This window comes from Phaseolus vulgaris, chromosome 4 (assembly GCF_000499845.2).
Source record: "Phaseolus vulgaris cultivar G19833 chromosome 4, P. vulgaris v2.0, whole genome shotgun sequence".
Lineage (NCBI taxonomy): Eukaryota > Viridiplantae > Streptophyta > Magnoliopsida > Fabales > Fabaceae > Phaseolus > Phaseolus vulgaris.
Genome location: NC_023756.2, coordinates 45863174 through 45874408, shown reverse-complemented (window position 1 = coordinate 45874408; position 11235 = coordinate 45863174). Strand labels below are relative to the sequence as shown.

At 25.8% G+C, this 11235-nt stretch overlaps 1 protein-coding gene across 1 annotated transcript; it reads left to right on the top strand.

The window, feature by feature from the left end:
- The first annotated feature begins 4232 nt into the window (after positions 1 to 4232).
- On the top strand, positions 4233 to 11235 carry LOC137837991 (LEAF RUST 10 DISEASE-RESISTANCE LOCUS RECEPTOR-LIKE PROTEIN KINASE-like 2.5). The gene is made up of 6 exons (XM_068647188.1): positions 4233 to 4527; positions 4638 to 4685; positions 5362 to 5475; positions 6712 to 6984; positions 8839 to 8880; positions 10083 to 11235. The coding sequence occupies exons 1-6, from the start codon at positions 4425 to 4427 to the stop codon at positions 11171 to 11173; spliced, it is 1671 nt and encodes a 556-aa protein (XP_068503289.1). The 5' UTR covers positions 4233 to 4424; the 3' UTR covers positions 11174 to 11235.

The following is an 11235-nucleotide window of genomic DNA, read 5'->3' as shown; positions in this document are numbered from 1 at the left end:
AAAAGGTTGAATTTAATCTATTATTTTTTTAAAAGTTTAATATATATTATCATTTATGCTAAATCAAGTTCATTGAATTTTTATCTGTCACGGTTTAAAACTGTTACTACGTAATTATAACTACAGACCCGTCACTGTACTAATTTAATATTTTTTATTTATTAACTTTTAAAGTTTCAAAATTACACATAGTATAATTTATTATTTTTCACTATAAATATTTAAATTGTTTGGAACTAGAATTTGTATAATTTTTATATTAATTCTATACATATGAATACTAATTATGAAAAGGTCAAAACAAATCATCATATTAAGCTATACTATGTTAATAAATATACTAATTATTATCTTCACTTGAATATAAATTATTTTGTCAATATTAATTTAGTATAATATACCAATATTATATATAAGATATTGATTCTTACAATTTGATTTTTGTTTAGAATTAAAACATTATATTTTTAAAATTAATTAAAAATATTATAGAGACGGATTTTAAACAATCACTATGCGTAGTTTTGACTTTAAAAAAATAAACTATAACGTAAAAATATAAATTTTGTGTAAATTATTTGGCAGTGGGTATAAAAAGACTTCAAGGTTAAACAATTTAAACATTTTATGAGTTTAATCCTTAGGTAAAATAATAATTACTCAATTTTTATTTTCTTTTAAAATGACTAGATTAGCATAAAAGTAAAATATTAAGACACTGATTGATTATGTTCATGAAAAGAAAACAGTTCCAAAGTATTGATCATTAGCTTAACAATGTTCTTTTAATAGTAAGTTTGGAGAAAGGATACAAAATTAAAACCTTTTGAGTTTAAATTAATAAAGTAAAATGTTTAAATTAATAAAGGAATTCAAAATAATTTAAGTTGTAATTTTTGGGATGCATATTAAAATTTAATTAGATGAAAAAAACTGGTAAACAGATTGCAGCAGCAGCACCCTAATTACAACTTTTGATTTTGATTAACATCCTAATTAAGGTGCTACATATTAGAGCTTATTTATGAAGGAGTTCACATCCTTTTCAAATTAAAAATGAGTTCCCAACATTTTCTAAATTCTGTTTTTGATCAAGGCACTATAAACATATTAATATAGAGCAAATACCAGAGTTCTAACATATTAGAAAAAGCATCACAATAAATATATACTAATAGTTGCAAGTGGGGTGCCCTAATGGGAGTATTCACTCCATTGATGAAATTTGTTTGACCATAAAGAATGACCAAGATATTGAAGCATTCTTAAAAGAAAAATTCATCCATATGCTATTATCCAAATAGAAGACCAGGTCATGGATTTTTTATCATCAAATAAGAGATATTTTTCTTGTCAAGAACAATGCAAGTAGTATGATGAATAAAAAGAGATGAAAAATAATAGTTCTATTGACTGGAGAATATAAACAAAAAACGCACCATTCATCCATATGCTATTATCCCAAATCTTTTCCAGAATATGGACGGAGCTAGACAGGGCGATTGAGATCGGATGTCTTTGCTTTGGTTCGAATAAGATCAAATTAATACATCAGAATTCTGCACCAAAGTACACTCATAAATTGAAATAATTTTATTTTTTTTTAAATAAAAGCTTTCATGTTATGCATCATTATGCAACTTAAGATTTCAGCTAGGCTGACACCTCAAGTAACAACAATCATTTGTCATCATATGAAATAAATATTATTAAAAAAATACAAAAATACGGGAAATTAGACCAAAACTCATATGTTAACAAAAACAATACATAGGTAGACTATACCTATTCATAAAGAATTCTAAGAACAAACAAGATGGAAGTCTATTATACCAATTAAAAGATTCTTTATGAATAAATTCTAAATTAGTCAACTTATCAGCACACGCATTCCCTTCACGAAAGTTATGAGTAACCCTAAACTTAATTTTCTCACATTAATTAAGACAAGTATTTCATCGATTACAAAGAATCCAAGGAACATTTGTCCTAACAGTAAACGCAGCACAAACCAAAGCAGAATCACATTCCAGCCAGACATTAGTAAGCCCCCCATCTTTTGAGCTTCCTTCACAACATGTATAACCCCATAAAACCCAGCAACCAAAGCAGTTTGAACTTCAAGAAACGCAGAAAAAGCTCCAATAAATTCTCCCATACTGCCACGAAAAATACCTCCACAAGTAGCAAGGCCAAGTTATCCCCTAGCAGCCCCATCAATGTTAATTTTAACCCAATCTGGTGAAGGAAACTCCCATCTAACAGGAAGAGGACGTAGAACTTTACCAGTAAGAGTGTTAATACCAAAAAACTTGAGCACATTGAAATCGAACATATCATTATTTATTGAAGCTTTAGACGAATTACCCACTAAACAAGTTAAATCTTTAATAACCAAAATAGTTCTAGAAACCTCAATCTTATCTTGAAAACGAGCATAATTCCTCATACGCCATATCATCCAAATAGAAAAAGTTATCACAACTAGCTTAATCAATTTAACCAATGGACTACCATCACTCTTAATAAAAGAAAGAAGATAATCCTTATTAGAGAAATGATAAGCGGGAAAAATGTGTCAACCCCAACTCCAAATACGCAAAGCATTAGCACATTAAAAAAAATGTTGAATAGATTCATCATCGTGCTTTTCACAAAACGTACACATAGAACAAATATGCAGACCTTTATTTTGAATATGCTGATCAGTAGGAAGCCGCCCATTTAAAACTTTCCAAAGGACATGAGTTTTGGAAGGCAGAATATATGAAGACCAAATAAATTTACCCCAACCATAGGAAACTCTTGGATCCAAGAAAAAAGTCCTAGCCGATTTAAGAGTGAGATGACCACACTCATCTAGAATCCAATTAGGAATATCCTGTTCCGCCCCAACCATGATATGACTAAAAAAATGAGGCATCTGCCGTAAAGACAATGGAATATTCCAATCACCACCTGTCCAAAACTGAGAGACTATATCCGGAATACTAGCAGCATCAGATAATCCTGCAATATTTACTAAAGAAGTAGTAGCACACCATTTATCATTCCAGAAATTAATAAAAGAACTTGTAACAACAACACAAGAAGTATAATCAAGTATAGTAGAATAATTTTCATCAAGGAACAAATACAGAAAACTAATTCAATCAAAATCTACAATCAAACACTTCAATTCAATATTAAAAGTGCAGTTGCTTCATCCCACACAACACCACATCCATCTATCACAGAACAATCCCAGAATCAAATCTTGATCAATTGAATTGATCGTAACTACTGTGTGACTTAAGATGACAAATGATTGTTGTTACTTGAGGTGTCAGTATAACTGAGATGTCAAGTAGCATAATGATATCTAACATGAAAAAATTTTATATATAAAAAAAAACTATTGTGTGACTTAAACCCGAATAGTACAAGGTTTAATTGACCAAGTATTTCTTTAAATATATCAACAAAATTTTAGGTAAAGTCACATATTAAAATTAGTATTATTTCTACCTACTCTATATAAAAACACCTTTATTAATGAAACAAATGATGTAGTTTTAAGATAAACAATTTCCTCATCAGTACCACTTATTACATTTATAACTTGTTTATTTAAAATTATTTATTATGTAATGGTTTATTTACATATGAAATTTATTTATTTAATAAGTTTCAAAATCTACACATTATCTTATATCAAATAATTCTAAAAAAACAATGATAATTCAAATTAATATATACAATTTTTTTTATTATAATTATTTTACGATATTACTATTCTAATTCAAATATAATATATAAAATTAGTTTCTTTTATATATATTATAAAATTTACTTTTATAATAAATATTAAATTTAAAGATCCGTGTGTTATACTCTTTGAAATAATAGCCAAACACGTAATCTAAATAGAAATCCAAAGACTTCCTAAATATTCTGCGTCTTTTGTATTTGTTCTGATTTTTGTTTATTTCTTGTTGGACAGTTTTGAGAGATCAATCACAAGTGGTCCTAAAGGTTGTTTTTACAGGAGAATGTTTCTCCAATGATAATAAGATGTGAATTAAAATTATTTGCTATTATTTTTAAATTGTTTTATCAAACTAAATTTATATAAGAAATATATTATATTTTAAAATTAAATATGGGAATTTTGTCTACATATATGAGAGAAAATTCACGGTACCTTCTAATTTGACCATAGAATGGTTAAGACGTACACAGTGGATCGAAATGGTAGAGTGTGGTCCCTTCTTGCTTCTTTCCAGCTGGTGAGAAATGGAGAGAAATGTCTGATACCTAACTTCATTACACACTAAAACGTAGACATTATTGGATCTATTCCAATTCTGTGACCATGGAATCCCATTAAAACGTAAGACAGACACTTAGCTGTTTTCTATGTATGCAGTGAACTGAAACTAAACATGTTCCGCACTCTCAATCTCTTCTATCTGTTCTCTGTAACTGCAACGCTTCTTCTTCCAACTAACTCTCATGTCAACTTCAACACTTCGTCTATGCTTCTGGGTACGTATAGATCTTTGCAACCACGTATATCACAACAAATATATGTTTTTCTGTTTCCTTCATTCAACTACCCTAAATTATAACCACATTATTCATGCTAATGCTTGCAGCTCAAAACCACTCAAAAACCCTAAACATGACGTGTGAAGATAGAAAGAGTAAGCACCTTTATATTTACACAATTTTAATCATGCATATCTTCAGTGTTTATTATTTTTATAATAATTGTTCAAAATTTATTAATATTACTTTTTAATTGGTTATTAGTATAATTTTTTTTATCATAATAAGATATAAAAAATTAACTCTTTATTTCTTTTAAATGTAAAGAAACTTTTTAAGGATAATTTTTTTGTTCTATTTAATACCGTCCAAAACTAGTTTTGAATGCAAAACTTTGGATCTTTAGTATTTGAATAGCTTTAAAGATGACAGTGGCTGGGAATTTTATTTTATCTAAACAGGTAAAAATTAATAATATCATCTTCAATGTTAGATTTCGGTTGAAGAATAAAAAGTAGTACCTTATTATAGTTAATCACCTTATTGAAAAATCTGTTTGTAAGGAAACTAACATGTACAGGGAAAAGAACGAAAATTTTAGAATAATAAAAACGATGGAATTTAAATATTTCTTAAAATAGTTGTATATTTTGTTCTTTAAATAATAAAATTTAAAATGAAATAGAAAAGTATAAAAAAATACAAAATATTTCATATAAAAAAATTATGAGACTCAATAAGAAAAAATTATAATTCTTTTAAACTTTACTCTTAAAAGTGAATGTTTAAATTTAACTATAAAATTGGGTGTTGAAAAAAAAATGTAAACAGATTGCAACAGCAGCAGTAGCAGTAACGTGGATAATGATTCTACTTACCTGGCGCGAAGACTTGATACAACAATTTTTTTCAACTCATCAGGCTTCGTTCCTAATCAGGGCATCAGTACGTACTCTTAATTCAGATTATTTTGTGAGTTTTTAATGTTGTCCCAGCATAATTTTAATATATTAAAAACTAATACATTTTAAAATATTAAAATCAGTATAAAAATAATATAAAAAATTTAATTCATATTTATTGTATTATATTAATGTTCTGTTTAAAATATTAACTAACGAAAGTAGATACATTAATCTATCTGTGTGTTTGTATTTTTTAAAAATTTAATATTTGTTGTGTTTCTTTATTAAAAATATTTTATTATAATTTTATTAAATTAATATATAAGGTAAATTTATAAATATTATTATAAATTTATATATATGTGTGTGTTGTGGAAAAAAATACTAATGCATCATTTTATAACAATAAAATCTTTTTTAAGAAAGAGACTAAACAAAAAATTAGTATTTATATGATCTATTTAAAAAATGGGAAAAATATAAATATTAGAAAACTTGTGTTTCAGCTAGTTGTACATAATTTTTTTTATTGTGAGTGGTGATTTGAATTTAAGAAAATAGCAATTTGAAAGATAAGTAAAATCAAATGTATGCAAAGAAGAGATGTATCATCTCCTTATATTAATATTTAACAATATGTCTCTAATATGTCTCTGTACATGCTTTGTTAACTCAAAATTATCTTTAAACGGTTGAAGATTTTACATCAACTAAAAATTAAAACATTTTATTGTATATAAGTGGGTATAAATTTTATTTCATAAATCGATTTTATAAGATTAAATTAAATTTAAAAGTCCACTCGTAATATAAACTTCTCGATTACTAATTTATAAACTATTAATGAGAATAACAAAACTCTACATTATTATATTATATTATAATAGCAATTAGAATTTAACTAATTTAATTTGCATAATTTTTTCTTGCTAGTAAATTTGTGAATTTTTTCTTTTCTATTGTTTTAGTTTTTGATAAAATGTTTATTTAAGATTGATTACATTTGACACATTATTTTAATCAGTTCGTAACTTTTTTACTTGCCAAATAGTATTTAACTTTTTATTAGTTAAATAAACAAATTCCTTTTACTTGATAGAAGAAGATGTTTTTAAAATAAGTTTGAACTAAAGAGAAATAAAGTAAATTAGGTAATTTATACGAGGAAATCAATGACTCATCTGAGTTGTTAAATTATTATCTCCAATATTTTTTGTTGTGGAAGAAAATCACATGAGCTTGTATTAATAATTTTGAACCAAAAACGGCTAAATAGATTGCAGTCCTGTCAGTCAAAACGATTGTGACGAAAACATATCACCGCCACCACCGCCGCCTGTATCAACGACGCTATCATCACCGCCACCTATGTTAACGACGTCACCATCACCTGTGTCAACGACGCTATCATCGCCGCCATCTGTATTAACGATGCCACCACCACCTATGTCAGCGACACTATCATCACCGTCACCATCACCGTCACCGCCACCTGTGTCAAAGACAGTATCATCACCAACAACAGCGACTGAATCATCTCAAGATTCAGGTATATTATTCTTTCTTCCAATTTAGATAAATTAAAGCTCTCACAACGGTAACACTGCCTTCTAAGTAAATATTATTAAAATCAACTCGGAAAGAAAGGTATTTTTTTAATTAAATTTTAACTTCATAAATTTAGTTATTTTTATTTAAATCTTTATTAAGTATTTAAAAAATTTATATTTATCAATTGAGATTTTGTTGTTTAATTTTTTATTAAGAATAAACAATGTAATTTCGTAGTTGATATAATAAATGAAAACGAAAATAAAAAGAAAGGAACATGAAATTTAATAGACCAAGAATATTTAATAAAAACTGATATAATATCTAAATTTATCATATATTTCAAACTTAATTAAGTTTTTTTAAAGCATTTGAAATAATGTATAAGAAAATATGTTTTTTTATTAAGAAGTTTAAAAAATTATAAAATTTTAGCGAAATTAGTTGAAGTAATTAAAAGTAAATAATTTTTAATTTTATTCTTCTCTTAATTCATGTCATTTATTTTCATATTCTTTCTTCTAATATAAATATTTTTATTATAGACATCGGTATATGTTTTTTTAGACTAAAAGTGAATCATGTTCATTTTTCGAATTACAATATCTGGATTATTTTAATGGTGATGTTAGGACATATTTATTTTCTAACCAACTTTAGTTAATTTTTTCTTAATTTACCTTAAATGTGTTTTTCAACTATACTGAAACATTTTTTTTAGTTTATGTTAACAAACATTATTTTCAGTTGACGTCAGATGTCAGTCTTTTTTACATCATTACATTCTTCTGTATAAATATTAGTATAACTATTTTCTCATTAAATCTTAATTAGAATATATTTATTTACGATAATATTATAGAAAAATTATTAAATAAAAATTAATTTTATAAATTAAATTAATTATTTATTATATTGATTATATAAAAAATTATTTTATAAATTAAAAAAATATTAGTATTACTATAAAAAATATTATTAAATAAAAACTAATTTTAAAGATAAAAATAATTCATAAATATATTGATTAAATTAAATATTATTTTTAAAGACTAAAATAATTATTAATAAAAAAAATTATTATTTATAAAAATTTATAAACTAACTAAAATATTAATAATTAATTTAAATTTTTTTATTAATAATAATTATTATTATTTTTGACATCATTAGATTTTTATTTTGTAAAATATTATTTAATTTAATTGTAGTGATTAATTATTTATTATCTTTAAAATTAATTTATATTTAATAATATTTTATAGTATAGTAAAAATTATTTTTTAATTATATTTTATTTATAATATTAAGATTATTATTGCATATTGTTATTTTCGATTTCATATAACCAGAGCTTTCTAAAATAATGTCTGAGAGATTATTTTTGGCAAATGTGAACTAAAATTATTTAGTTGATGTCTGTATGTACTGACGTTGTTTTTTGCCAGCAATCATTATTTCTTTTATTAATAACAATATTTTTTGTGTTAAAATTAATTAAGATTGTGGTCAATATTAAATAGTAATTTCGATTAAAGTTAATTAAGAATTTTTCTAATGAATTTTAATTGAAAAATAATATCAATCAAGTTTAACTAAAAAAAATATCACTAATATTATGAAATAATTTAATATGAGATTAATTCAAATTTAATTTATTTAAATATTTTAGAAATTATAAATTTCTTGCCAGATTTATGATAAGTTGTAATGTAATATTTATCTTCCTCTGATGTTATTGCTGTAAAATATGATCTTTTCCTCTAGTCTAATCTTTGAAGAATACTCATGCTACAACACTTTAAGAACTCTTTTTTATTTTTACTATGCTCTTTTTGTATTGTTGGTGCAGGTAACCACCAGCACACAGGGACAATTATTATAATTATTATAGGTAATAGATCCATTATCCTTTTATATCTCCTATTTTATTATTTTATGAATTACCTTCATGATAAATCTTTAATTCATCTGATAAAGAAATGCAAATTAAACTAGTTTTTCTATTATTAACTCTACTTTTATTACATATTTAGATGACGAGAAATCTACAATAATTTTAGACCTTATCTTTTGTTCTTGTTGATATAATCTAATAAAATGTGGTGTTCTTGTTGATAATCTAATAAAATGTGGTGTCTTCCACATTTACTAAAAAAAAATACAACAAGACTTCTAAATTAACTCGTATTTAGACTCTAAAAGGTATTTTAATCATGTAAAAAATATCATTTCTCATATACAATTTTAGCTAAAATTTAACTTGAAAATCTAGATTAATTATATAATAATTATCTTATCATCCTCAAAAAGTTGGTATGTACAAATTATGGATGTCAAATTAAGAAAAAAAAAATGTAATCTACCAAGAGTTTTAGTATAAGTATTAGTCAATTATGTAATGTAAGAGTTGAAACATATGTTGGTGTGATATTTTCATTAGAAAATCTCATCTCAAACAAATTGAGAAATCTGAATACCATTCATGAAAGACTAGGTTCTTAGCAATATAGAGGGTTGCTAGGTTCTTAGCAATATAGAGGGTTGCTTGACAATAATAAAAACATACATAAGTTAATTAATGATTTTGAATAGCAAACTGATATTATCCAGATTTTGAATCTAAAAAAAATATACTTTGATTTACACAACAATTTTAGCTAAAGTTTAGAATGAAAATCTAGATCAATTACATAACAATTATCATATCAAACCTAAAAATAATATATATATATATATATATATATATATATATATATATATATATACTCACAAAAGAACCTGTTGTGCTTGTGATGCACGAACACATAATGTAATGAACAAACTCACCATACCTTAATTTTAGTTTATAAGAAAAAGACAATAAGGTTGGAAAATGAGGTAGTGGTTATATAGGTTCAGACAACAATACCATGCATCTTATAAACTAAATTATCTTAAAATTCAAGTTATTATGTGTAAGATATAATGATTGAGTCTAATAGTTTTACCATTTAACTTATGTGGTGGAGATTTATAACGTGAACTTTCACAGAAAAGATCAGCATGCTATAAAAGGATAATTATGGTTTTTTAATATTTTATATTTTTTAACAGGTGTTGTAAGTGTGGTAATTGGAGGGTTTCTCTTCATACTTTACTGTTTTAGACGTAAGTCTTCAAGTAGATTGGTCAAATCTTGTTTTACCACAAACAATGATTTAGATATTGAAGCATTTGTAAACAATATTGGACCTATAACACAAAAAAGATACAAATTTTCAGAAGTGAAAAAAATGACTAATTCATTCAAAGTCAAACTTGGTCAAGGTGGTTTTGGTGCAGTATATGAAGGAAAACTACAAACAGGTAGCCTTGTGGCTGTAAAATTACTGAATGAATCCAAAGGAAATGGTGAAGATTTTATCAATGAGGTTGTCAGCATCAGTAGAACATCTCATGTTAATATTGTCACACTTCTTGGATTTTGTTTGGAAGGTCGCAAAAAAGCTCTCATCTATGAGTTTATGGCGAATGGTTCTTTGGATAGGTTTATCTACAAAAGAGGACCAACAACAATTACATCTTTGAGCAGGGAGAATTTATATCAAATTTCAATAGGAATAGCTCGAGGGTTGGAGTACTTGCACAGGGGCTGCAATACTAAAATTTTGCATTTCGACATCAAGCCACATAATATTCTTTTAGATGAGAATTTTTGTCCCAAAATATCAGATTTTGGACTAGCAAAGTTGTGTCCAAGGAATGAAAGCATTATTTCCATGTCAGATGCTAGGGGAACAATAGGATATCTTGCTCCAGAAATGTGGAGTAGAAATTTTGGTGGAGTTTCGCAAAAGTCTGATGTGTATAGTTATGGAATGATGCTACTAGAGATGGTAGGAGGAAGGGAGAACATTAATGTTGAAGCTAGTCGTACAAGTGAGATATACTTTTCACATTCGGCATACAAGAGACTTGAGTCGAATAATGATGTCAAATCAGATGAAGTGATAAATATAGAAGAAAATGAGATTTCAAAGAGGATGACTATAGTGGGGTTATGGTGCATTCAAACACTTTCCAATGATAGACCTACAATGACTAGAGTGATCGACATGTTGGAAGGTAACATGAATTTCTTAGAAATGCCTCCAAAACCTTTGTTTTTTTCTCGTACTAGATCAGAAACGAAATCTTCATCCTAAATTATTATCATTGTATTTTGATAAAATCTTTTTAGTTATATTGTAACGAGAATCATTCAACA